The sequence below is a fragment of the Micromys minutus genome (assembly GCF_963924665.1).
Source record: "Micromys minutus genome assembly, chromosome: 17".
NCBI classification, from domain to species: Eukaryota; Metazoa; Chordata; class Mammalia; order Rodentia; family Muridae; genus Micromys; species Micromys minutus.
In genome coordinates, this window is record NC_137952.1 from 49522948 (window position 1) to 49550610 (window position 27663).

The 27663-nt window shown below is 43.8% G+C and overlaps 2 protein-coding genes across 5 annotated transcripts in view; both read left to right on the top strand.

The window, feature by feature from the left end:
* The first annotated feature begins 2140 nt into the window (after positions 1-2140).
* On the top strand, positions 2141-6592 carry PET117 (PET117 cytochrome c oxidase chaperone). Its single transcript, XM_080930843.1, has 2 exons — positions 2141-2277; positions 6417-6592. The coding sequence occupies exons 1-2, from the start codon at positions 2182-2184 to the stop codon at positions 6561-6563; spliced, it is 243 nt and encodes an 80-aa protein (XP_080786969.1). The 5' UTR covers positions 2141-2181; the 3' UTR covers positions 6564-6592.
* A 224-nt stretch (positions 6593-6816) lies between these two features.
* KAT14 (lysine acetyltransferase 14) overlaps positions 6817-27663 on the top strand; it is a 28520-nt gene continuing 7673 nt past the window's right edge. For all 4 annotated transcript variants that reach the window (XM_080930839.1, XM_080930841.1, XM_080930840.1 and 1 more), the window contains exons 1-6: positions 6817-7091; positions 9009-9127; positions 12381-12502; positions 18081-18262; positions 21763-22179; positions 22274-22836. In XM_080930839.1, the coding sequence (XP_080786965.1) occupies positions 6833-7091; positions 9009-9127; positions 12381-12502; positions 18081-18262; positions 21763-22179; positions 22274-22836 (1662 nt within the window). In that variant the 5' untranslated portion in view covers positions 6817-6832. The remainder of the gene's footprint in view (positions 7092-9008; positions 9128-12380; positions 12503-18080; positions 18263-21762; positions 22180-22273; positions 22837-27663) is intronic.

Sequence of the window (27663 nt, forward strand, 5' to 3'; positions counted from 1 at the left end):
AAGCAGGCTGAGCAAGCCAGGGGAAGCAAGCCAGTAAGTAACATCCCTCCATGGCCTCTGCATCAGCTCCTGCTTCCTGACCTGCTTGGGTTCCTGTCCTGACCTCCTTTGGTGATGAACAGCAATGTGGAAGTGTAAGCTGAATAAACCCTTTCCTCCCCAACTTGCTTCTTGATCATGATGTTTGTGCAGGAATAGAAACACTGACTGAGACAGATGGGTATAGAATGGAGTTGGGTAAATTTCCACAGGATTCTTCATCAAGAAGATCAAATCCTAATTAAACTAGAATGGCCTCAGCAAGAGTACAAGATGGAGCAACCTCTTCTTGCCCCGTGACAACCCTTCCTAGCATTTCCGGAGTGACTTGAATATAAGAGTTAACTGAACATGGTAAATGATTTGTGGTCATCAGTGAGGCTTTCTCTGAAAAACCCTGGCATAAAGGAGGGAAGATAAGAGAATTTATTTAGTAGAAGCTTCAAATTCTCACTAAACTATTTTCTTCAATTACAGTGCCCACCCCTAAAAAACACCCAAACTAGATGTTCTAACAACTATTTTAAAATAAATAAGTTGTTTTTTAGTGTTGGATGGCACATAGTTATTCAGCTACTAAGTAATAATAATTGTACAAAACATCTTGCCTCAGTTTGTAAACACTGGCCTACATTTTGGACACAACATTTACAAGCTTTTTCTCTGTTTCTTTTTCTTTCCTTTTTTTTTTTTTTTTTTTTTTTTTTGAGACATTGTTTCTGTGTGTAGCTCTGGCTGTCCTGGAACTTGCCTCAGACCAGGCTGACCTCCATCTTGTAGGTCTGCCGGCCTCTGCCTCCCCAGGGCTGGGATTAAAGGTGTGTGCCACCACTGTCTACCTTAAGAGATGTCAAAAAACAAAACATATTTCAAGAATACAAACTGGAAAATTAAAATTAATTACAATAGAATGAAAGGCCATTAATGTTTCTAGTGTCATCCTAAGGCCATGCATAGCTGTTGAGCTCACTGATTTACTGAATGGAAAGTCCAGGGTTACCATAATTAAAAGGTATTGTGGCATAATTTTTGTTTCTTTAGAGAAATATGCAAAAATGACCTCAATTTTCTTCTCATTCCAAAATTCACTGGGCCCAAACTCTTATCTTCCCATTCAAAGATCTAACCCACCCAGGCAGCTAAAATGCTGTGGTCAGCCAGACTGACATTTGCAAAAAGGTAACTTTCATTTATTACAGTTCACATTAGTATTTTCTTCAAGCCACTTGGGTTCACTTAACAGAGTACGGAAGAGCAAAGCATGCTGAGCGGAAGTGCATGTGGGAGAAACACTGGGAATAGCTAATCAAGGCCTGGATGAGCCTTATCACTGTTCTCTACAGTTTTTCATCAGCAGCTTTGAAAATGTATTTTTGTGGGTAAGAGTGATTTGGTGATACACTATTCTTCATTGGCAGCTCAGTCAAATACTTAAAAGTTCTGGGAAGCCAAGACACTCTTTTAATTAATTTAAGGGTAAGTGCAAATGACACCATCCTTAGCCTCTTGTGATACAAGGATCTTGCATTCCTGGGAGTTCCCAAGGGCATCAAAGTCATCTCTTAAGATTATAAGCCCTTTTCTTTTTTCTTCATTTCCGTCACCCACTTTGCCCCTTTCCCCACAATAAACCTCTCTCATGTGGGGAAAAAAAAAAGATTATAGGAGCTACACATTTCCGGATCCATGCCTGACCCAGTGCATTTCCCAACCGGAGTAGACACGCCGGTGTGGGTGTGGCCGAGGATGAGGCAGAAGGATTGAGAGTTTGAAACTAGTCTGAGCTGCATAGTAATACCTTATCAAAACCCAACCACCCCGTTTTCAGATTCTACGAAAATCTAGGTTCTGATCAGTCGCCCCATAGCGACAGGTATCCTACGCACATACTCCCAACACCGACCCCGGCGTCTCCAAAGCAGCCTGGCACTTTCTGGTGGAGGCGGCCCCCAAACGGGGAAATCCGGGCCCCAGCCCCCCCCCCCCCCCCACAGAGGAGGCCAGGGGTTACGCTCGGCGCTCGATTGCTCGAGCCTAGCGACGATAGCCCTGGCGACGGCTCTGCGCTCGAGGGGTCGAGCCTGGCCCGTTGAGGCGGCGGCGGGGGCGGGCGCGGGAGCGAGTCCGCGCCGGGGAGCGGGAATGTCGAGGAGTTCGAAGGCAGTGCTGGGCCTCTCGGTGCTGCTGACGGCGGCCACGGTGGCCGGCGTGCATCTGAAGCAGCGGCAGGACCGGCAGGTCGGTGTCACGTGACCGCGTCTTCCGGGGCGCCGAGCCCGCAGCTGCCCCTGCGCGCGTGGCGGGCCCCGCGGGCTGCTAGGGCGCGTTCAGGATTCTCACCCCTCTCCCCAGCCACGAGGCCTCGGGCTGGGGCGGAAGCCTCGGGGCAGGGGTGTAGCCCTGAGTTAGAGCGCTGGTCTGGCGAGCACGAGGCCCCGGAGGCATCACAGCTCACCGAACAGTACCGGGTAATTGCCAAGTCCCGTGATAACGCAGCTCACACCCAGCACCTTCCCCCTCCCCCCAGTGCCTTTGGCCAAAGTAACTTGAGTTTTTGTAACTTGTGTAAGTAAACTGTCGGCTACAGGACGTAGGTTCTGGAAAGGTAAAAAGGTGGCGCCCTTCACGTTTACTTCTGATGGCTTTATTTCGGGGAATATTTGGCTTATTAACCAGAGACTGACCGAGTCTCTCATTCCAGTTTGCAACGGCACTGAAAACACGTAGTTAATTATAACCCCTCGGGAGTGTTGTCTTTATAATGCTGCCCCACTGTGCGGGCCAGTATTTGGTATTTGCCCTTTCAAGCAACACCTTTACAGGTATTTGGTTTGAACCAGATTTGCCAAGGGCAGAAGTTATGAAAAGTAACTGAAAGCCTTGAGAGTTAACAGCCCGTTGACCTTAGTATTCACAGACTGGAAATCAGAGAGGAGCCTTGCAGTGTCCGAAGAATTTTGAGGAGCAGGGTCGATAAGCAGTGATGTAGAAACACAAGAAATTAAAGATTTGGGATTGAAGTGTAGTTCCCTAGGGATATCTTTTGGAGTAGAAGCAAGAAACTTCCTTCTTAGGAGGAAAAGGAAAAGATGGTGGTTCTAATTAAACTTGCAGGATCGGGCAGGATGTATGTGTCCTCCTGATGTGTTTTGGAGACAGTGGTTTGGAATCAGTTTTGTCTCAAGCCATGCTCCCCTGAGAACTTTTTACAGTGCAAGCAGACCAATTAAACCAGGTCTCTAGGAGCATGGAAACTCAGCTGTGTTCCAAAAGGCACACCAGAGGCTTTAATGAAACGGTTGAGAATCATGGTTAGAGAAATGGAAGTGTGGAAAGATCTAGTTATTTCTTGGAAGTCACTGATGAAATGCTGACCTAAGTAACCTGTCCTGTAGTTCATTACTGTAACATTGAGGAGGGTGGGTGTGTTGAAAACTTCAAAGCAGCTGTAAATGGAATAATGGCTTGTTTTCTGTCACCCCACACCAGGCTTATTGTTTTCCACTTTACATACATTGTCTTTAATTCTCTTTAACTTCTGTCTTTAACTTTTGGAACTTAGTAGATACCAATTACAGATGGCCCCTAACTTATAGATGGCTCAACTTGGTTTTCACTACAGTGCTAGGAAAGCAGTATTGTCTGTATATAGTGAGACTTTCTTGGAATATTGAATTTTGCTATTTTTCCAGGCTGGAGATAAGTGGTAGGATGTTTTCCCCCCAAGATGTTGGGTAGCAAAACAAGCCATAGACCCCAGACAGCCCCAGGATGCTGGTGTTCTATGGTATCGTGTTTTGCTGAGCCCTGGCATTTGCTGGGTTAGGTGGACACCTTTATTTTCAGTTTATCATGAGGTTTTGGGGGTGTAGTCCTATGGTAAGTTGAGTGTTACTGATTCTACAGGAATCAGCTTCAGATGTTAGACTTAGGTTAGTACAGAGCTGTGTTAGTTAGGGTTTCTAGAGCTATGACAAAGCACCATGACTTAAAGTCACTTGGGGGAAAAAGATTTAACTTGCAGTTCCATATCACGGCTCATCACTGAAAGAAATTGAGGCAGTAACCTGGAAATAACTGAAGCAGAAGCCGTGAAAGAAGCTGCTCATTGGCTTGCTTATTTTAAGACAGAGTCTTTCTATGTAGTTTTGGCTGGCTTAGAACTCAGAGAGATTCACCTGCTACAGCCTCCTAAATTCTGGAACTAATGTGTACCACCATGCTGGACCTGAGCCCCTCACTCTTAAATTTCCCAACTCCCTGGGTGTAGCAAATGAAGCTATAGGCCTGGAAGAGTAAGTACTAAAGTAAACTTTATTGTAACCTCCCCCAAAACCCCCACAAAACTTGCAAATAGAAAAAAATCATACATCAAAATTAATGAGACTCAAAGACTGTACAACCCAGTGAACTTCTGTACAGTCAACATTTACATTTTCTTTAATTATTTTATTGTTTTATATTTCAGAGGGTTTGCATACACGTATGAGCACTCATGCATATCTGGTGCTCGTGGAGGTCAGAAGAGGGCATTGAATCACTTTGGACTGGAGTTAGAGACACTGTGAGCCTCTGTGGGAGTTGAATCAGGTCATGCAGGAGTGAGCACATGAGCCCTGAGCGATTTCTCCAGCCCTTCTCTACGGTTAGAATAGGTGTTCAGAACAGACACTGTGACATTTCACTTTCAGTACGGAACCTGCTGTATACACTTACCCACCTCCAAACCCAAAACACCCAGAACAGAGTTAGAACCAAAAAACAGTCAACTTACATTTCCTTTCATAATTTGTGTCCATTCCCCTCCAGTCCTTCCTCATCCCTTTATATGTAGCCTTTCTTATTCTCTTTTCTAAATGTTATACTATACCAACATGCACCTTCATTTCTATGTACACACAGATCATTGTCTGCATATGAGAGATAACTGGGAGTTCTTTCTTTCTGACAGTGTGTGACCTTGTTCAATATTATACATTCTAAGTCTAATTTTCCAACAAAGTTTTAAGTTTTAGTTTTGTTTAAAGCTGAGTAGTATTCTGTCATATATATGTGTATATATTTGTGTGTGTGTGCATGCACACACACCAGATTTTCATTATCCATTCATCTGTTGGTGGACAACCAGGGACAACCAGGCTGATTCTGGCTCTTTATTAGGCCAGCCTTTAAAAATAGAGATAGTTGGGAGGCAGAGGTAGTCAGATCTCTGTGAGTTTGAGGCCAGCTTGGTCTACATAATGAATTCTAGTACAGTTAAGATTACATAGAAAGATGTTGTGTCCAATACACACACACACACACACACACACACACACACACACACACATGTATATATGAACAGAAGAGTTGGCACTAGTTGCTATTGCAGAGGAACTGGGTTTGATTCCCCAGCTATCTGTAACTCCAGTTCCAGGGTATAGGTCACCCTCTTCTGGCCTCCACAAACACTGTACCTGCATAACTTGTAGACAGAACACTCATACTCATAAAAAAGTTATAATTAAAAAAATAATAAATGTATTCTCACAAAGTTTCTGTTTAAAACATATTCATGTGAGCTACAAACTATAGAGTTTTCGCACTAGTAACTGAGAGGACCTTTTAAATTCATGTTAGGCACCAGGTTTGTATTCTGAGATTCTGCTTATAGTGTTTTTCAAGGTAATGACCATTAAGGAACTTATTTTTTAATGGTAGTAGTCCTTTTTTTCTCTTTCTAATCTAATTGATTGGGAGTTTTATATTTCTGCCTTTACATGATAGAAGTACTATATTTTCTCACATCCTTACTGTTCTTTTTTCTTGATATTTATTGTTTGTCTTAGGTAATTGTTTATAGTTCATAGTTTTGCTGTACTAATTTTAAAAGTCACTTTCCAATTAAATTTATAAAATTCAACATAGTGCTGCTTTTTAAATTTTTAAATCTTTAAATTTTCTGTGTTCAGGGATTTTTTTTAAAGAAGTCTTTTTTTTTAAAGAGATTAATTTATTATATATGTAAGTATACTGTAGCTGTCTTCAGACACACCAGATCTCATTACAGATGGTTGTGAGCCAACATGTGGTTGCTGGGATTTGAACTCAGGACTTCTGGAAGAGCAGTCAGTGCTCTTAACCAATGAGACATCTCTCTAACCCACATGGATTTCTTAAAATGTGATAAGAAGTCACTTAGGTATTAACATAACACATTACCAGATTTAACTTGGTGGTTTCTTTATTTACATTGTACATAAAGTTAAAATAGTAATTGGGTATTTAGAATTGGAACATTTTGAGTATATTTTGGTGGCACTGTTATTTAGATCTGAAGGCACAGGATGGGAGCCACCTGTTCAGGGGTAACTAAAATCTGTTTCTTATGTTTTTAGAGGCTTCGTGACGGAGTGATCAGAGACATTGAGAGGCAGAATCAGAAAAAAGAAAACATTCGGCTTTTAGGAGAACAGATTATTTTGACTAAGCAACTTGAAGCAGAAAGAGAGAAGATGTTGGAGAAAGGATCTCAAAATACCTGACTTTGAGAAGCTGATGGGGCAGCGCTGAGTTGGTGTGCGTAACTGTGTGTGTGGTATGTTGGTAGAGAGTAGCTAGTGAGAACTGCCCCCCAGTCACTGTTCAGTTAAACTTTGTTAAATGAAGGACAGTGGGTCCTGTCTTCTAAATTGCTTCTTTTGAGAATCTGTTCTGTCTGGAGAGAGTACTTGTGGGCAGATGCTCTTCTGAAGGTCTGTCTAGGGCATTCCTGCAGCACTGTCAGCTTAGCAGTGCCTGTGAGCAGGGTGCAATGGATAGTGGCATCCACCTGAGTGGGCTCCTAAGTCGGCATGACGATGAAGCCACAAGAACGTCCACCTCGGAAGGGCTGGAGGAAGGTGAGGTGGAGGGAGAGACTCTCCTGATTGTGGAGTCAGAGGATCAGGCGTCAGTGGACTTATCTCACGACCAGAGTGGGGATTCCCTCAACAGCGATGAAGGAGATGTGTCATGGATGGAGGAGCAGCTGTCGTACTTCTGTGACAAGTGCCAAAAGTGGATCCCAGCCAGTAAGGAGCTTCTCGATTCCTTTGCTTGGTTGATCCCTATGTGATGGCTTGTGTCCAGTCTGTGAAAAACACTAATAAAATAGACTTGAATAAAAACATAATTATTATATTTATTATTAGTAGTCTAGTTTACTAAATGTAAATTTATACAAGACCACATTTTTTTTTTTAGTTCTTTAAAACAGTCATTTATTTTATATGTATGTGTGTGTGCCTGAGTGTGTAATCATGAGCATGCAGTGCCTGCAAATGTCAAAGAGACATTGGAGTTACATGTGGTTGTGAGCCACTGGGGGCACTAGGTACTGAGCCTGTATCCTCTGCACGGAAATTAAGTGCTGTAACTTGCTGAGCTATTTCTCCAGGCCCATAAAAACACATTTATATTAATAAGGATTGTGCACCACTATCCCATTGTTAGCATTCTGGATGGTAGCGCCCCCCTCTCCCCTAAAAAATAGGAATCCTGTATTACTTCTGTCATTGGCCATATTTTTCTAACAAGATTATGCTGTGGGTTGGGGGACACATTCTTTGCCAGTGTAGAATTCGGGTTCTGTTAAGTGATTTGACATTCGTGGAGTGCTCTTGCTCTCTGAGGGAAGGTTAGAATGGTCAGTCTAGTGCTGTTTGGTTCCTGCTGTAAGACCAGGCCTGCTTTCCACTGGGGAACTCTTATTCTGGCAGGAGTCACAGTGCACAGGTCGGAGGGTTCCTAGTATGCTTTGCCAGGCCCTCACAGTTCTTCAACAGCATTTTCTATTAGGCAAGAGATGAAAGAAGGCGTGTGTCCTGGAGGATTGCTTTGTGTTAAGAGTTTATAGCTAGTGAAATGGAGCTGTAACACTTAGTGAAGTTGGTCATTTTCTGGTATGTTGAAGCTTTTGTTAAGTGGATTAAAATTTTCAAATGGCTAATAGGTCATTAATAGCAGTGCTTAGAACACCTAGAATTGACTATTTACTGGTGTTTGTTTCTCAGCTGTTTAGTAAAAACTGGCTTTCCCATTGTCCTCACACGGTAGATTTTAAGGGAACTTTCATGGTTGGGCCCTACTATTAGGGAGGTAGGGTGAACTTTTCACTCTTTCCAAACAAGTCTTTGATTCCTAGGATTTTGTGGTTTTTTTGTTTTCTCTCTGGAATACGCACCTGCATGGCTTCCCTCCACTCCCGTTCCACAAGTAACCCTCTTTTCCAGCCAGTTGCTGTTCCCCTTGGTCCCAGTAGGCCCCTATTCCTTCCCAAATGGGGTTGAGCCTCCCTCGCTCTCCTTACACTGCCCTGTGCTGCACAGCACATCCTGCTCTGGAAGTCTTCATGTTGCGCAATGCATCAGAATCACCTGGGAGCTTCAGTGCAGAGCCCAGTCCCCACCTCAGACTGAAACATCCCATTTGGGGGCAGACCTGGCCATAGTAAGGACATAAAGCCCAGCCACCTGGGTGGTTCTGAAGATCTGTGAGAATCCACGACCAGTGCAGTTGTGTCTGCCTGTGTTCTTTGCTGACTCCAGATTTACATATGAGCGAGAGCGCTGGTCACGCCTGCCTCAGACATTGCATATCCAGTTCCTAGCCTGGTGCCTGCCTGGCGGCACAAGCTCAGGTATTCCCTGAAAGAATGAAGATTACTGGCCTAGAGGAGTCAGGAATGTGACAGCTGGGAGACCCAGTTAGAGCAACCATACCTGCTTTTCCAGGATCTTCCTGCTAAAAGCTAAGGAGCCGTAGGTTCTAGGAGGGGCAGACACCTGGCAGTAGGAGGAACAACCTTTCTCTCCTCGGCTGCTGTCCTGATGCTGCGGAGAAAGACCCGCCATGGGAAACTTGGAGATCTAGTTGGTTAATTAACTGAGCTGTTGGATTGCCAAGACGTGGGGGAAACCCATGATGTGACTTTTTGTTTTTTCTCCTAGGTCAGCTGAGGGAACAGCTCAGTTACCTTAAGGGCGATAACTTTTTCAGGTTTACTTGTTCCGATTGCTCGGCAGATGGCAAGGAGCAATACGAGAGGCTGAAGCTGACATGGCAGCAAGTGAGTACAGAGCTCTTTACACACGCCAGGCCGCATGGCCCAGGAAACGGGGATCATCAGGAGGAGGCACTTTAGAGTGGTCTGGGGGTGGGGTGCTTTACAGTTCACTGTAGCAATGGGTTTTCAAACTATGTTGCTAATTTAGTGAGTTCTTGAGAATCTTAGCCAGTTTCATTTATGGCACACCAAGCTTAGACTTAACTGAAAACCAGGCCCACATTTTTCTGGCAGTCCTTTCCTGCATAATGAAGCCAGAGGTGGCTACATTAGAAGTAGACTTGGCAGAAACAGTGTGACTTGATAAGAGACAGTGTAACCAAGTCCTGTAGCCTTTCTGCACTGGGACCCAGAGACAAGTCTTGGTTTATGGATAGATACTTTTAGCCATTTCAAGTATCAGCACTCTAGACAGTAACTTTACTGATCTTCAGGCTATATTAAATCGTTTGGTTTTATTTTAATATACATATATGTGTGTGTGTGTACGTATGTATATAATGTGTGTACGTATGTATATAATGTGTGTGTGTATATAATGTGTGTGTGTATGTGTGTGTGTGTGTGTGTTTGTGTGTATGAAATGTGACAAGGTATATCTTAATCCCTAAGTTAAAAATAAAAGATTTTACACTAATTACCGGTTTTATTGAGGTTTGTAATGCTGGGGTCAAGCTCATGGCCTTGCTTACGTTAAGTACTATATCTGTGAACTGTACTCGAGACCCCATGGGTGTCTTGCTTCTTAGTTTATGTTTATTTATATGATATATAAAGAATAAACCAGGAACCAGGCATTATTTGTGTCCTGGAGAGTGTTATGGTGGGTGAGTCAACTGAAGCCTCCGCCCCTAACCCTCAGGGGACCATTAACATTCTACAGTCAGACAACTTACCTAGTACTCTTTCCTTTGAGACTGCAAATAGAAGGGGAAGACTTTAAAGGTGCTTCATTGGCCACAGTTGTCTCTTATAGATTATAGTTATATAATAATCTGAATAGTTGTCTTTATCTCAAGTGCCTTATTATTTATCACCCCAGGAGACCTGTCCACTAGCTTGGGAGGCTCTGACTTGCCAAAAATACACAGGGGATAAAGGAAGTTTAACTTGAGTGTATAGTCTTGTGGTGATTACAGGCCCCCCATAGATGGAATACTATATGTAAGCCAGGCGTGTTACTATCGAGGGAATTGCAGGCAGATAGGTGGACTTGTATTTAGTCTGCAGGTAGCTTCTCATAAAAACTGTAAGATGGAGGAAAGAAAATACAAGCAGTCATTTTCAAGAATGTCAGTTTCTATGGAAATATCTTCAGTAGATGTTTTTAAAAGGAAAGTTAGTTCTTGGACTACCCTCAGAATATGTACTGTTGGTCCCATTTATGTACTTCATCCAGTTAGCTGTGATGGAGAAAACTTCTCACCTGTAGAAGACACACTGGTCGTGGATAGTAGCGGAAGGAGGAAGTGCTGACTAAACAGCACATCACACACTTAGGTGTTCGCTCTCTCAGGCTACCGCCCAGTGGTTCTGGCAGCAACTGGAAAGTCCATCTTTTACCAGAAACCCGAAAGAGAATCAGTGGCCCTCAGTAATTTCCATATGGGTCCAAAAACTAAGAGTTGTAATTTGTGCTTTCAGCTTTTTAAATCTCAAACTTTGTTGATTTAACTAAAGAAAGATGCTTGCAACACACAGCATTTTCTCTGCATTACAAAATACAAAATCAAGATCTGTTCTTTGGATCAATGGCCCCTTTCCTTCATGTGCCTCTGTGTCTTCTCTTCCTCCTTGTGACCCTTGACACCCAGCACAGGAGACACTTTTTCAGATACTTGGGGGGGGGGGCGTTACAGACATTTGCATATTCTAGAATCACTGGGGCTTAATGTGGTGGGCACACCTGATAGAGGCTTAATTGCAGGTTATCAGACCTTCTTGTAGGAAGAAAGGTAGAGAATTCTTTTCTAGGTTTCTTGATGTTTTAGAAGATTTTTTCTGTGTATATGTATGTGTCTGCACATGTGTAAGGGCCTGCAGAGGCCAGAAAAAGGATGAGTCACCTGACATGGGTGCTGGGACCTAATTTTGGGTCGTCCGGTAGAACAGAAGACATCATAGTTTTCAGTAGCGTCTACAGTTTTGTTCATTTCTATAAAACTGCATATATAAAATATTTGTGTAAAACTGCATATATAAAGCATTTGTGTAAAACTGCATATATAAAGCAAACATCTGTATAAATGCAGGTGCCAAGAATTGTGTGAGAGCATAACCACTGGAATGCTAAACCTGGCTTTTTAGTTTTGTTTGTTATTGTTTGCTTTTGTTTCTTGAGACAGGCTGTACATAGTTCACAATCCTACCCCAGCCTCTCGAATGCTACCTAACTACTCACAGCAAAGTGCATGCTTCTTTTTTATATGGAAACTTTAAAAGAAATTAAGATTTGATATGTTATATACTGTGTGTGTGTGTGTGTGTGTGTGTGTGTGTGTTGGACCCCCTGCAGCTGGAAGTTACAGACAGCTGTGAGCTTCTGGTGTGGTGCTGGGAAATGAACTCTGGTCCTCTGGAAGAGCAGCAAGGGTGCTTGCTCTCAAGAGTCAGCTCTCCAACCCCTGGTGCTTTTTTCTGATGGTGGATTTCAGATGCTTTTCCTCTTACTTTGCTCTTCAAGTCTAATGGCATGCGGTTTTGCATTTCTGGGCTGTACTTCTCACAGTAGGCCAAGAATCCTTGTCTGTAAAGCTAACAGGCTCAGACTAGATAAGAGTTTTTACACTGAGCTGCAAGGTGTCTTGGAGTCCTGTTCCTAGTCTAGTCCTGTCTGCATTTGGAGAAAGGTAAAACAGCTCTAAATGAGTGGATAGATGCCTGTAACCACCCGGCTCCAAAATTTTGAGTGTTGCTGTGCCTGGTAAAAAGCTTAGAACGTGCTGTATGGAGGCAGCTCCTGAAGGTTTGCTGTCAGCAGGTGACCTTTCTGTTTAGACTCACAGGAAATAGTGGGGTGCTTGTGACAGTGCTTCCTGTCAGCCCAGCCATACAACAGCCCTTCCTGTGTGACACGGTTGTACATAATGACTGAACTAGTGAAGTTACAGAAGTAAAACTCTGCCCGGTTATTGCGGAGTTCATCCTTCTGTCTTCTGTCCCCCTCCTACTTGGAATCTGAAGCGAAACAGTCTCCCCTGTGGGTACCAACACCCCTCCTCACCCGCCTCCCAGCCGTCTTCCGTTTGTGTTTCAGGTGGTCATGCTGGCAATGTACAACTTGTCTCTGGAAGGAAGTGGACGTCAAGGTTATTTCCGCTGGAAAGAAGATATCTGTGCTTTTATTGAGAAACATTGGACTTTTTTACTAGGAAATAGGTAACATTTTAAAACATCTCATCCTTGCAGAAAGATGTAAACAAGGCATACACAAGCTGAGAGCCTAGTGGAGCCCTGATAGGGATTTTTACAGTGGAAATGTGGATTCCCGTTGTTTTCTAATTCTGCTTCCAGAGGAGAGCGTGAGGCTTCTGCAGAGAGTGTGAGGTTTTTAAAATGAGTTTGAGAGTAACTAACTTGAGGGAATCGACTGTGCTGTCCTGTGACGGGGCACATGGAGATCAGAAGAGAAACAGGAAGGGCAGTCAGTCACAGCACCCATTCAGATTGTTCTTCATTCTTACAGCTTCCCTATCAACTCTGGAGAGCACACCCATACTTCTTATCCACTGATGTGCGCGCGCACACACATACACACGCATGGCTCACTCACATTAGGGGTGAACTAATATCAGACTTAGGTTTGTGTGGCTGAGACTGTGCTGAAGAGTTGAGAAGCGGAGGTGAGCGTGCCAGCCCTGGTGAGTTTTGAGGTGATGGTTCCTGGTTGAGACGCATAGCACTGTAAATTAGGTCAGCAGAGATGACAATGGCTTTGCATCACTGCTGCAGAGCAAAGCTGGAGCACATTCTGAGCTTTGGCAGCCTTCTCCCTCTGTACTGAGAAGTAAGCTTTGCTCAGGTTTCCTCAGGCCTGAAGGCTGCGGGCAGACAGCAGCAAAGTAGATGTTTACAAAAGAGGCTATTTTGGTTCTTGCTTTCTTTAGTGCTTCGGAGAAGAGAGTAAGGAAAGGAATCTGATGTTTGAATTCACTGCCCCAGCACTATTTATGGAATTTAATATGACTATTTATAGGACTAGAAGTGGGGGAAATGTAAAATTAGATCTTGGAATGTTTTCATGATTTCTGATGCTTTCTGTTTAGTGAATTTTCTTCTGGGAGAAAGTGAATGTAAATTACCTGTTTTTAAGACTGCTGCTTATTTGAATATTGTTGGCCATGTTCCAGTGCGTGTTCTGAGAGCACCATGCTGGCTAAGGCTTTTCTGTTTCTGACAGACTAGTGAGATTACCCTGCAGTGTAGTTAGTATTGCTATTGATATAGCACCTGGATTATTTACTTAATCTTTCTACTTAATAAAGTTAATTTTAAAAACATATTTGGTTTTCAAAGAACATCACACTGTAAGTGGAAAACTTGCATTATTTGCTATAAATACACTAACTCTTAATGCTGGTACATAAAGATAATTCGGCAGTATGAAATTGTAGCTGGATTTCATGTTGTAAGGACAATCTTGGCCTTTTGGTTTTGATTAGAAAGGCCACAAGTACAGTGAGAGTTTACAGCAGTAACTTTTCTTTAGTCTATCCAGAAGACAGGAGGAGATTTAGAAATTGCTTTGAATCTATTTCCCAAGTGACTGGCCACAATCCTGTCCCTCACCTGGAGAACTGCTTTAAACATCAGTGATTAGAAAGGTCCCCAGAAATTACTAATCTCAGGTGGTTACCAAATGACCAGATTTCCCTATGAGCTGACAGTCATTGTCCACAACAGAAGACACCTGTAAGCACTTTTAAGCTACATTTTTTTTTTGAGGGCTATTTTTATTCTGTTCACTGCTAACAGTTCTGATTTTGTTTTTGAGATAAGGTCTTATGTAGCCCAGGCTGCTCTCAACTCACTACATAGCTGAAGATTCCTTGAACTTCTGCTCCTTCTGCCTCTGCCTCTGTTGTTCTGAGGTTTATAGATGTACACCCACATGCCTTGTTTTATGCAGTGGTGGCAGTAAACCTAGATCCTTATTAAGTATTCCACCCAAGGAGCTAAATCCCAGCCCCAGTCCTTAACGTTTTAAGGATGGTATCTCTTTCTCATTTGTTGCAGAGTTAAGGGAGTTGTGCACTGTGGGATTAACTTTTAAATTAGGCTACATTCCTCACCAGTGTTTTTGTTTTATGCCTTTAACGTTTGGTAGTTTAAATATACGAAAGTCAATTTAAGAATAACCTGAATGTTTTATGTACAGTTTTAGAAACAAGTTAAAGAACATGTGAAAATTTAATTGCTATATTTTTTTGCTTTGTTTTCGTTGTTTGTTTTTGAGACAGGGTCTGACTATGTAGTCCTGGCTGGTCTAGAACTCTCTATGTAGACCAGGATGACCTTGAACTCAGAGATCTACCTGCCTCTGCCTCCTGAGTGCTGTGATTAAAGATGTGAGCTATCCCATCAAGCAGTGTTTTGTCTGCTCTTTTGAGATTCTACTCTGTAGCCCAGGCTGTCTCTGTATAGCCCAGGCTGTCTTTTAGCCCAGAAATATTCCTGCCCCAGTCTTTCAAGGCTAAATTGTCCGTGTGTGCCAGCTACACCATGTCTGGCTCTTACTATAGAGTAGTTACCATTGTATGTGATTGTTTAATTGGCTATAACAGTCCTGGCTTTGACTGCTTGTAGAAGAGACTGTGTGGCTGTGGGTGTGTGAGTGGGCACTAGAGATTGAACTGAGGTCTTGCTACTTGTATAGCAAGTACTTTACCAACTGAGCCATCTCAACCTCCAAGAATGTTAATTATTGAGGAAGAGTCTGAGAACTTTCTGCTGTTTGCTATAATCAGATTTTTTAAATTAAGAATTATTTATTTATTTGTTTGTTTATTTATTTATTTGAGTACACTGTAGCTGTCTTCAGACAGACCTGAAAAGGGCATCAGATCTCATTACAAATGGTTGTGAGCCACCATGTGGTTGCTGGGATTTGAACTCAGGACTTCTGGAAGAATAGTCAGTGCTCTTAGTCACTGAGCCATCTCTCCAAACCCTAGTCACTGGTTTTTAAGATACAGAGTTTTCAGCAATTTGACATTTCTGAAAGTTGGATATATCTTACAATTAATAGTATGACATAGTTTAATTTTGTGTGTGTGTGTGTGTGTGTGTGTGTGTGTGTGTGTGTGTGTATGTGTGTAGTTGTAGGGGTAGCTCAGAATGCTTCCTGCTCTTCCAGGAACTTGAACTTGGTTTTCCACACCCATGTCAGGCATCTCCCAACTAACTGTCAATTAGCTGCAGCTCTAGGGAACAGGACACTCTCTTCTGGTCTCCATGGGCACATGCACGCATGTGGCATATATCTACACAGATACACAAATATACATAAATACAATTCAAAATAAATTATTTTCAAGACAAGGTTTCTCTGTGTAGCCCTGGCTGTTCTGGGACTCCCTTTGTAGACCACACTGGCCTGCTTCTGCCTCCCGAGTGCGTGTGTGTGTGTGTGTGGGGGGGGGGATTTGGATACTGCATGCTTGCAGATACCCACAGAGACTGGAGGGTGTTTCGTCTGCTGACACTAGAGTTGTCGTGAGCTACCTGATATGGGTATTGGCAGCGGAACCCATGTCCTCTGCATGAGCAGAAAGTGTTCTTATAATGACTGATCTATCTCTGCAGCTCTGATAAAATAATGTCTTATTTTGTTTGACACTTTCTTTCTGTTACAGCTTAATTGGTAGCTAGCTGCTTCTTCTTCATAGTTGATATTTGCCATTTTAGAAAATTAAGGAGAAATTTAAAAACATTTTTAAATAAAATAACATACATCTGGGCCAGAAAAATGACTCAGAAGATGAAAGTGCTTGCTGCCAAGCCTGATGACCTGAGTTCAGTCCCCAGGACCCATATGTGGAAATTCAATTCCACAAGTTGCTGTTGGCATATGCACCTTGATCCATGTACTCCCCCCCCCCCCCGAAACTCCCAGAACAGACAAAAAAAAAAAAAAAAAAACTTTGTATAAAACGAAAGGAAGAGTGGCATTATTTTCTTTGTTTGCAAATTTCAGTATTGTCTGGCTTTTAGAAGATTGGTTCTCATCTCCACCTTCTATATGTTGACTGTTACATGTCAGCTTGAACTCAGGACCTCTGGAAGAGTAGTCAGTGCTCTTAACCACTGAGCCACCTCTCCAGCCCCTAAAAGTAATTTTTATCTTATATGCCCAGAGAGGCTTGAGCCCCAGGCATCCTTGGACCTTTCATTAAGAATTACGTATCAGGGCTGGAGAGGTGGTTTAGGGACTAAACCTGCCTTTGTTTACAGGACCAAGCTTGTATTCCCAGCACCAATATCCCAGCTCACAAACATCTGTGACTCTAGTTCCCAGAAGTCTGACATCCTCCGGTTTCTAGGCACCTGCACACACACACAATGAAGATTACCTTAAGAGAACTGCTGGAGCAGGGTGTCTGAGGAACAGTCGTTTGGGAGGCATGCCACTCCACTGTCCTTAGTTTTGGATCCTCATGGCCACATTCCTTGGTAGAATGACTGTCAAGGGAAGGGTGAGGATGAGAAAGCACGAGGGACAGTTAGCTCTTGAGTGAGTGGGGTGGATTGGAAAGGTTAAAAAAAAAAAGGATGTAGGGAGGTGCTTGGAGCTCAGAGGTGGGCTGGAGGGAAGACAGTGCGTGTGCGTACTCTGACAGCTTCCTGTCACTGTCAGTTCCTCAGCACCATCACAGGTCACCCAACACAGGCTACCCATGAAGGAAAGAGGGTTATTTTGCCTGATAGAAGTTTAATCCTATAATCAGACGACCCTTTGGTTGAACCTCTGATGAGGATAGTATGTCTTGGTGTATGTCAAAGCAGGTTGTCATTTTTGGAGCCAGGAACAGAGAGACAGGGAAGGACTGATGGAGAGATTAGGTGAGCATGCCCAATAGCCTAAGGACCTCCCATAAGATCTCATTAAAAACTTCACAACTCCAGTAGCTCCACCCTGAGATCAAGTCTTTGCATATGGACTGGAGCCTCATCTAAACTGTTCCCTTTGTGTTTCAGTATACATTTGAAGCAGTGTTTTCTGGCAAAAGATTGAATTCCTTTTGTAAAAGTTAAGTTTTGAGAAATTCTGGAAGTTGATTTATATATGTAAGGTGAAAATTGTGGCCATTAAAGTAATTTTCAGTGGATGAGTAGTCAGCCTTTAACATGTGTTTTTACTTTGTTATATTTGCTGTCTGTGAGGCATGCCTTGGTATGTCCCTCTGGTATGTCAGGGCACACTGAATCAGACAGAGCTGTGTTCTCTGGGTGAAACAGCTGTTCACTAGGACTAATGACTGTGTCTTCAGTGCCCAGGCTCATAGTCAAGAGAGCAAGTCACCCCCCCCCATGATTGATAAATGTTTGGTTTTTAAGACAGGGTGTCTCTGTGTGGTCCTGGGTGTCCCGGAACTCCGATTTGTAGACCAGGATGACCTTGAACTCAGAGATATTCCTGCCTCTGCCTCTTCCAGACTGAGATTAAATGCCATCTCTTCTGGCTGTGATAAGTGTTTTACACTTGAATTACTTCATTTGATCTCTTAGCCACCCTATAAGGTAATGCTGTTATCCTGGTTTCTCAGATAAAAAGACAGGCCTGGGGAAATGACCGAGCAAGGGTGTGAAGGCCGGCAGGCCCTGCACCAGGCTCAGGCTGCAGTGCTGTTTCTTCCTCCAGCCAGGCAGCCAGGAGTCAGTGAGTTTATGTCAAATGTATTTTCTGTGCTGTGATCAAGTAGAAGTGTCAATAGCTGTTAAATTCTCTGCACTTTAGGAAGAAGACTTCAACGTGGTGGAGCACAGTAGCAGGTTGCCTCAGCGTGGGAAGTCCTGTTTATTTCCGTTCAGGTGCTCAGGAATTTGGAGAGCCTGGGTGGTGGAAGCTTGTTCATAACAGACCCCCAACCATGAGGCCGGAGGGAGAGAAGCTGTCTGCCTCCACTTTGAAAGTGAAAGGTACGTTGTGAGAAGTCCCAGCCTGGGCTTGAGACTTTCCCCAGCTCCTACCAGCTGCCTCTGGAGCTGTGAGGCCGGACAGTTAGTTTCACAGTCAAGGAGTTGGGGTACTGGGGAGTCTTCCTGTATGTAAGTAGTTATAGAAAACATTTTATCTTTTTTAAAATCATTTTCTAATAAAGTCACTAGTTTTAGCATTCTCTTTGGTGACTTCCTCCACCGTCCATTCTTTCCACCTGCCTGTCTTCACGTGGTCTCCACTCAGAGCTGTCCTGGCCTTAGCTCTGAACCATCCTCCTGCCTCTGCCTCCCGAGTGTTGGGATTATAGGCATAGACCATTTCAGTCTGATTATCTTTATCTCATTGTGGACTTGAAGGAACGGAGAACAGTGCGAGCCGGCCTCCCTCCCCACTATCCGCCATTCCAGTGTTGCTGTTTATCCGCTTCTGTACGCCCACTTCACCCATCTGCATCTTTGACTTATATAGAACTAGGTCTCATGTCAACATCTTGTCCTTAAATATTTCAGTTTGTGTCTGTAGTGTGTTCTTTTCTCTTTATAGGATGACTGTGATACCATTTTATATCTAAATAGCATTTTAACTCTTTATTATCATGTGTTGATTTTTTTTAATCTAAAAAACTTTGTGTAGCTCTGGCTGTCCTAAATCTAGCTCTGTAGACCAGGCTGGTCTTACCTCACAGAGATCTGCCTGCCACTGCCTCCCAAGTGCTCGGAAAGACATGGGTCACCACCATCCAGCTAAAAAACTTTAATCTCAGTACTGAGCTTAAAGGAAGGTAGATCTCTGAGTTCAGACCAGCCTGCTCTACACAGTGAGTTCCAGGCAGCCAGGGCTATCCAGTGAGATCCAGCACACACACACACACACACACACACACACACACAGAGTATAACTAGGTACATGGGAATGCACAAGCCAGCATGAGAAGCTTGAGCCATAATGATTATGAGTTCTGGGCTAATCCAAGCTACAGCAAGACTGTCTCAAAATAAAATTAATCCTTCACATTTTCCCTTAATATGCCTTGGATATCTTTCAGTTGCACTGCATGTGATCCACCCTGGATTTTTGTTTGTTTCATTGACTCCAGTATATGGCCATTTTATGATAACATCAAATACTCTTGTTGTCTTAGTTTGGGTTACTATTGCTGTAAGGAGACACCATGACCAGAAACAAATTGGAGAAGAAAAATTTTATTTGGCTTATGTTTCCACAGCACTGTTCATCATCAAAGGAAGTCAGACAGGAACTCAAGTAAGGGAGGAACCTAGAGGCAGGAGCTGATGCAGAGGCCATGGAGGAGTGCTGCTTTCTGGCTTGCTCTCATGTTTTGCTCAGCCTGCTTTCTTAAAGGACTCAGGACCATCTGTCCAGGGGTGGCCCCACCTACAATGGACTGGCTCTTTTCATATCAATTACTAATTAAGAAAATGTCCTACAGATTCTCCTATAGCCTGATCTTATTTTTTTCTTATGATTTTTAAAAAGAGATTTGTTTATTTATTGTATGTGAGTATACTGTAGCTGTCTTCAAACACACCAGAGAGGGTATCAGATCCCATTACAGATGGTTGTGAGCCACCGTGTGGTTGCTGGGAATTGAACTTAGGACCTCTGGAAGAGCAGTTGGTGCTCTGAACCGTTGAGCATCTCTCCAGTCCTAGCCTGATCTTATTGAGGCTTCCTCCTCTCCAGTGAATCTTGCATATCAAGTTGACATTAAATTAGCCAGTGCCAGCACACCTGTTGTGGACATTCTGATTGCTTCTTCCTTTGCTAATTGTTGCTGTTATTGTGACGTTGGTTGGTCTGAGGCAGGGTTTCATGTAGCTGCACCTGGCACTGAACTCCTGACCCTCTTGCCTCCACCTCTGGAGTTCTGGGATTGGTTGTGACACTATCCCTGAGCTTTTAGTTTTGGTTTGTTTTAAAGATTTATTTATTTTATGTATATGAGTACACTGTAGCTGTCTTCAGACATTCAGAAAAGGGCATCAGATCCCATTACAGATATTGTGAGCCACAGTGTGGTTGCTGGGAACTGAACTCAGGACCTCTGGAAGAACAGTTAGTGTTCTTAACTGATGAACCATCTCTCAAGCTCCTGAGCTTTTCGTTTTTAATTATAAATTTTAAAATAAATTTATTTGTATATGTGGGGAGGAAAGTGTGCCATGTACTCTTGCGAAGGTCAGAGGGCAGCTTGTGGGAGTCTGTTTTTCTTCCATGTGGGTCCCAGGATGGAGTTCAGGTGATCAGCCTTTGCAGATGCCTGGGCTCTTTGAGGCAGATTCTGCTGCTAGGTCTGGAACTACCTAAGTTCCCAGGCAGCGTCATGTAGCTTGTGCTGGCTGTGAGTTCTGATCCGCATGAGCCTTACCTCTGAGGACTGGGATATAGGTATGAGCCCTCCGCTCAGCTTTGCCCTTTCTTACCGTCATTGTACACAGTGCTACAGTCTATGTACAAGTTGTATATTACTGAGAATAGTATTGCTAGATCAAAGAACATATTTAGTTAAAAATGTTAGTGGTGATGCCAAATCACTCTCCACTATGCTAGTAAAATTTATTTTTTATCAAAAAAATTAGTCAGGAAGGCACCTCATATTCTTGGTAATTAATCATTATGAAATTTTACCAGTTCCAGGATGTGAAAGAGAATTGATTTGTTTAAATTTGTACTGCAGCTTTTGTTTAAGAAAGGTCTTGCTATTGTGGGCTAGCATTAACTCACTACCTCTAGCTGGCCTTGAAATTGAGATTCTCAGTCTCCTACTGGAATCATAGGTGTGCACCATCACACCCAGCTAAAACTTTCTGAAAGACAGGTAAGGTTTTTGGTTGGGGCATTTGTTGAACATTTCTGTATATTGAACATGAAACCAAAAATATGTTATGAGAGAAACAGTTTATTTAATATTAAACAAAAAAGTTAAGGGACTGGTTCTGTCATTAGGAGTCCTTTAGGCTTTTGCAGAGGCCCAACTACATCTCTCACAAGCACCTGTGTCCAGCTCCAGACAGTGTGGTGCCTACTATAACATTTTAAAGATGGTTCTTAGACACTTTAGCCTCCTTTGTAACCTGCCACCCACCAGAGGTAGTGGGAAAGAAAGGATCTGGGGGAAGTGGACCCGTTTTGAAAGGTTCTTTGGAGCCACTCCCATCTGTGTTGTCTGGAAGTCGGCAGTTCAGCTCATAGGTTAGTAGCTCAGCAGCTCATTTCTTCACGAGTCGGCCTTAGCCTTTCACATGTGTGTCCACTTCAGCTAAACAGTCCTTCACCTGTTTGCCCCAGCGCAACACTATCTGACCAACTCTCCAAAGAACCTTAAGTTTCTACTTCCGGTGCCTTCTCTCTCCTGTATTTTAAATGCCCAGAAACACACACATATATACATAAAATAAAATGGATTTTTAAAAAGAACAGTTAATATAGAAATTAGATATTTATTCTTTCCTGGCAGCTTCAAAGCCAATGCTGGATCCCATCATTACTGTTGAAGGGCTCAGAAAACGGGCGAGTCGGAATCCTGTGGAATCTGCCATGGAATTGAAAGAGAAGAGGTCTCGAACACAGGAAGCTAAAGACATCAGAAGAGCACAGAAAGAAGCAGCTGGTCTCCTTGACAGGAGCACCTCTTCTACCCCTGTCAAGTTCATAAGCCGAGGCCGGAGGCCAGATATGATACTGGAGAAAGGAGAAGTGATTGACTTTTCATCCCTGAGCTCCTCAGACCGCACCCCCCTCACAAGCCCGTCTCCTTCTCCCTCTCTGGATTTCTCTGCCCCGGGGACACCAGCCTCGCATTCTGCCACACCCAGCCTGCTCTCTGAAGCAGACCTCATCCCAGATGTGATGCCACCCCAAGCCCTATTTCATGGTAAGACTTGCTGTGTTTTCCACCTCGGGTGTGAGTCTTATGCTCTGCCTCCTTCTTTCTGTGTCTTGACAACAGTACTTTCTGCTTCGCACAGATGATGATGAGCTGGAAGGAGATGGAGTTATAGACCCGGGGATGGAGTACATCCCACCCCCAGCTGGGTCCGCTTCTGGGCTGCTTGGGAGCAGAAAGAAAGTCAGAGCTCCGGAACAGATAAAACAGGAAGTGGACAGTGAGGACGAGAAGCCAGACAGGATGGATGGAGACAGCGAAGACACAGATTCAAACACTTCTTTGCACACTAGAGCTCGAGAAAAGAGGAAGCCGCCTCTGGAAAAGGATGTGAAACCCAAGGGGCCCAGATATACACCTGTGAGCATCTATGAGGAGAAGCTGCTGCTCAAGAGGCTGGAGGCATGCCCTGGTGCCGTGGCCATGAGCCCAGAAGCCCGCAGGCTGAAACGGAAACTGATCGTCCGGCAAGCCAAAAGGGATCGGGGTTTACCACTGTTTGACTTGGATGAGGTTGTGAACGCTGCTCTTCTGTTAGTCGATGGGATTTATGGAGCCAAAGATGGAGGAGCTTCCCGGCTTCCAGCTGGACAAGCTACATATCGGACCACCTGCCAGGACTTCAGGATCCTTGACCGGTACCAGGTGATGTTGGGTGGAGATGGGGGCGGGGCCTGCAGCACCAGGCAGTAAATACTGTTATTGTGACATTTGCTATTGTGAGTGATTTGGGAAGAAGAAAGCAAGCAACACTTCCTGTGCTCCTCTTCCAAAATTGTTCATCATTTAATGTTCCTTCATGTATTTGAGTTTCTTTCTCACTTAACATTCAAGGAATAGCCTAGCCATTTCTTGCCTCTCTCCCTTGAGAGTATCTATATGAGGTCTGTTTCATGGTTTTGATTGATAGATTTGTTGAGGATATGTAGTAGCCTAGACCCTGTTGAGCCGGAGCTGTGGGTGTGTGTCTTAATCAGGGTGTCTATTCCTGCACAAACATCATGACCAAGAAGCAAGTTGGGGAGGAAAGGTTTATTCAGCTCACACTTCCACATTGCTGTTCATCACCAAAGGAAGTCAGGACTGGAACTCAAGCAGGTCAGGAAGCAGGAGCTGATGCAGAGGCCATGGAGGGATGTTACTTACTGACTTGCTTTCCCTGGCTTGCTCAGCCTGCTTTCTTATAGAACCCAGGTCTACCAGCCCAGGGATGGCACCACCCACAATGGGCTGGGCCCTCCCACCTTGATCACTAGTTGAGAAAATGCCTTACAGCTGGATCTCATGGAGGCATTTCCTCAAGGGAAGCTCCTTTCTCTGTGATAACTCCAGCTTGTGTCAAGTTGACACAAAACCAGACAGTACAGTGTGTAAGCATCTATGTACTTAGGCCTCACCGTGAAGTACAGGGTCAGCATTACTCATAGGGTGAGTTTCACGAGTGCTCTGACAACATTAATTCCATTGGGGACTGCTAGGCTGCCCCACCAGTAGTGCTGACCTGGTTTTATTCGCACCTGCCCCTCATCTGCCTTAACCAGTCAGATATCTGTGAATTGTAATCTTACCTCATATTTACAATCTCTTTGATTGCAAATAAGGTTGAACATCTTGTGTTTCCTATTTGTTTCTCTGTGAATTGGTTGTTTATGAGAATCTTTGACATTTTCCTCTTGTCCTCTCTACGCTCTCTTGGGAATCTTTGTCACATATCAGATTATCAGTGACATGACAGGCACCACGCCTTTTCTTCTGGATGTGCTTGGAGGTTGTGTGAAGGCTCTTTCTGGAGTTATCTCCGTTTTCTCTTCTGTGTCCTCTGTTCTGTGTTAGGCATTCCTCCTGTGCAGAGGTGCTGAGACTCTACTGTATCCTATCCACATAGTCTAGGCTGAGCCGAGACCCGAGACAGAAGCAGCTGTAGAGTAAATGTCTGCGGCTGTGCCCACCCCAGAGAGTTTATTCACTAAAATGGGCAAGGGCTAGGCTTGGCCTGCAGGTGGTCCTGACTTAAGATGTGTTTTCTGTACTGTTAAGAGTTGTGCTGTTGATGGCCCCTCCCTCAGTGCCTTTCCTTGCTCTTTCCTCTGTGTTGTTTATGTAATTGTTAGTAGTCTCCGATTTTTTTTTCTCCCTGTACTAACTTTTTGCTGGACTGCTTTCTCTATGAGTTCCTTACAACATGGTCTCTTTTAACATGTATTTAATTAATTAATTGATTGATTAGTGTGTGCATGTGCGTACCACAGCACATATGTGGTGCCAGAAGACAGCTTGCTGTAGTTGGTTCTCTTTCAGCATATGGGTTTTTAGCGTTGGACTCAGGTCTCAGGCGTTACCTAATGAGCCACCTCAACATCCCTAAATCTGGTCTTTTTAAGGTATATTTTGGAAACCTGTGTGCCTCGAATATATCTTCATTTGACTCTTACATGTAAACAATAACTTACAAAGTTTTAGTTTTGTTCTCTCCCTTGACAGTTTGAAATTGTAACTTCGTTGTTGTCCTATGTACCTGTTGCTCCTGAGAGCCCAATTTCTTTTGTTATTCTCCGAGACAGGGTCTCACTGTATAGCACTGAACTGGAACTCTGATTTACTTGCCTCTGCCTTCCAAGTGTTGGAATTAAAGGTGTGAGCTACCATGCCTTGCCATGAGAACCCTGTTTTCAATATTAATTATTTAATTGATTAATTAATTAAATTTTTGTGGGCTCTTTAAAAAAAAAATTGTGTCTTCTGGAAGTTTCCAGATTTTCTGTTGCTGATCTTCAGTGTGTTTTTATTGCTTTTTCTGTCTTTCATACTTGACAACTCTACTCCGGGTTAGTGGTTGTTGTGTGGCCCTTTCCTGGGAAGACACAGACAGCTCTTTGCACCGGATCTGCCATAGCAACCGACCAAGATGACAGCTCCCCTCTAGTCTGTGAGTTTAATTAGGGTCCCTGTTTTAGTTTCTTTATCTATTGCTGTGAGAAAACACTCTGAAAGTGGCTTAATGGGGAGAGGGTTCCTCCTGACTCATGGCTCCAAGTACAGTCCATCACAGAGACGAAGTTGGAGCGCCGAAAGCTTAAGGGAGCTGGTCAGATGGAATCTACTGTCAGAACAATCAGCAGTGAGTCTGTGCTGCTCAGCACCTTTTCTGTCACCGCTAATGCACAGCTCTTCCCTCTTCAGCTAACGACATCTAGATAACCCTCAGTGGGCATCAGTTTCCCAGGCGCTCTAGTCTAGTTGACAGTTAGCACTAAGCACCACAGTTACTTGAAGGAATGAAAGGGTTACTTACAGGAGCATGGGCACCCAATGGGCCGGGCCGCTGCACCACCGAAGGGATAAATCTTGGGCAGAGGGCTGGAGAGATGGCTCAGTGGTTAAGAGCACTGGCTGCTGCTCTTCCAAAGAACCTCAGTTGAATTCCTAGCAACCACATGGTGACTCAACGGTCTGTAATGGGATCTGATACTCTCTCCAGGCATGTGGGTGACATACAGATGGAGCACTCAGATATAAAATAGATGAATAAATCTTTTTTTAAAGGTGTGTGCCACTGTATATATTAGCTTGGCCAATAATAATTTTAAAAAATTTGGGTAAAGGAGTGACCTCATGAGTATCCTGTGTTAACCATTTACTACCTGTAGCTTCCAGGAGGGGTGTAGCCTTGTGAGCCCAATCTTGTTTAGGTCTCCCTCAGGTAATCATAGCTCTGAAGGTCTTGGGGCACCGGCATGGCAAGCCTGAAGGAAGGCATTCCACAACAGAGGCATCTGCCGTGCTGTGTGGTATTTGTCTAGCTCGGTATTGAGTGAGCTTTCTCGATCTGTGGTTTAGTGTCTGACACTAATTAGAGTTGTAACTGCTTCACGTGTTTTCTGTCCCCATTCCTTCTGGTGTTCCTGTCATTCTTTCCTAGTTTCCCACAGCTCTTGGACATCCTGTTCCACTCATTTTTAGTCTTTTTTCTTCTGCCTTTTGGTTTGGAAAGGTTTGATTGCATATGCTCAAGCTTAGAACGAGTCTTCTAAGCTCTGTCTAGGTTATTGATTAGTCCACAGTCAAAGACAGTCTTAGTTTCTGTTGCTGTTTTTGCTCTCTGTATTGATTCACTTCTTTCTTAGGACTTGCAGCTCTTTTTAAACTACCGTCTGTTCTTGCAGGCTTGCCCCTGAGAGCATATATAGCTTATCAACCACACTGTTAAATGTCTTTCCCAGGAGTCTCGGCATCCCTGCACTGAGCGTGCTTCTGGAGCTTGCTCCGTCTCTTCAGATGGGAGAGCAGAGCCTGGCCTAGCCGTGATGTCTCAGTGTTCTGTGAAGAGGCCCTCTCTGTCACTTCCATTTTCTTTTCCCCATCAGACAGCTGCCCCTACCCACACTCCTGGACTGCTCTTTATACCGCTAGTGTTCTTCCTGGGTTGTGGAATGCTCAGTTCACCACAGTGGTGCCTTTCCTCTGTCTCAGGAAGAGTCCAGCAGACAGTCACACCCACTCAGAGCAGCCCCCAGGCGCTTATGGTGCAGAGCCTGCTCTGTTCTCCTTGCATTGTTAGTTATAGCCGGCTTTTCCTTCCTAGGCTTTTTTTCATCCTGCATGATGTTCGTGGTTTAGGCTGGGTTTGCACACCTAAAGAAGCACATTTAATGCTGTCACCTGGTACTGGACTTGGAAGCTATTTTTTCTGCACCACTTTGTGGTTTGGTAAATGTAAATTAAATCCTTTGAGCCAGGTACTGTTCTAACTGGGATGCCATGGTGAATTAATGCTAGGTAGGTTTCTGTCGTCTGCAGCTGACATTCTCAAACAGGAGTGACAGGGTTGACTCACTGAGCTAAGATCCACTGATTGAGGATGTGTGTTTGTGTATATGTGTGTGAGTTTAACAGGGTCAGGTCCTACAAGTTCCCTGCAAGGACTTTGAGATGTATTCTGGACATACAGTGGGAAACCATATAGGAATTGTGAGCCAGGGGTATGAGTTGATGCTTGCTTTTTAAATAGGGTCTTACTGTGTAGCCCTATGTGGCCTAGATCTCACTTTGTAGACTAAGCTGGCCTTGAATTTACAGAGATCTGCTTGTCTCTGCCTTCCAAGTGCTAGGATTAAAGGTGTGTGCCACTGTCCCTGGTTAGTTTATCTTTAAAAGAAGTATGTGGCCTCTGTAGAGACTGGATGGTTTGGGACAAGAGTAGGCCGATAGGAGGCAGTGATGGTGGTGGTCCAGGGCTGGTGGAAGTGTTTTGGAGAAGAGTAGAAGTTGCACTCTGTAACATCCATGAGATTCTACGGGCTCATGTGAGACTGTTAAGGGGGACAAACTGTTTTGTGGACTGATGGGTCTACAAATCATCTGACATGGGATTGAAAGCCACCCCCAAACTTGGTGACTTGATGTAATAAATACTAAATATTGACTTCTGCATGTGCCTTGCCTCCGCTGGTGGTTCTTTTACTTTGTGACTCA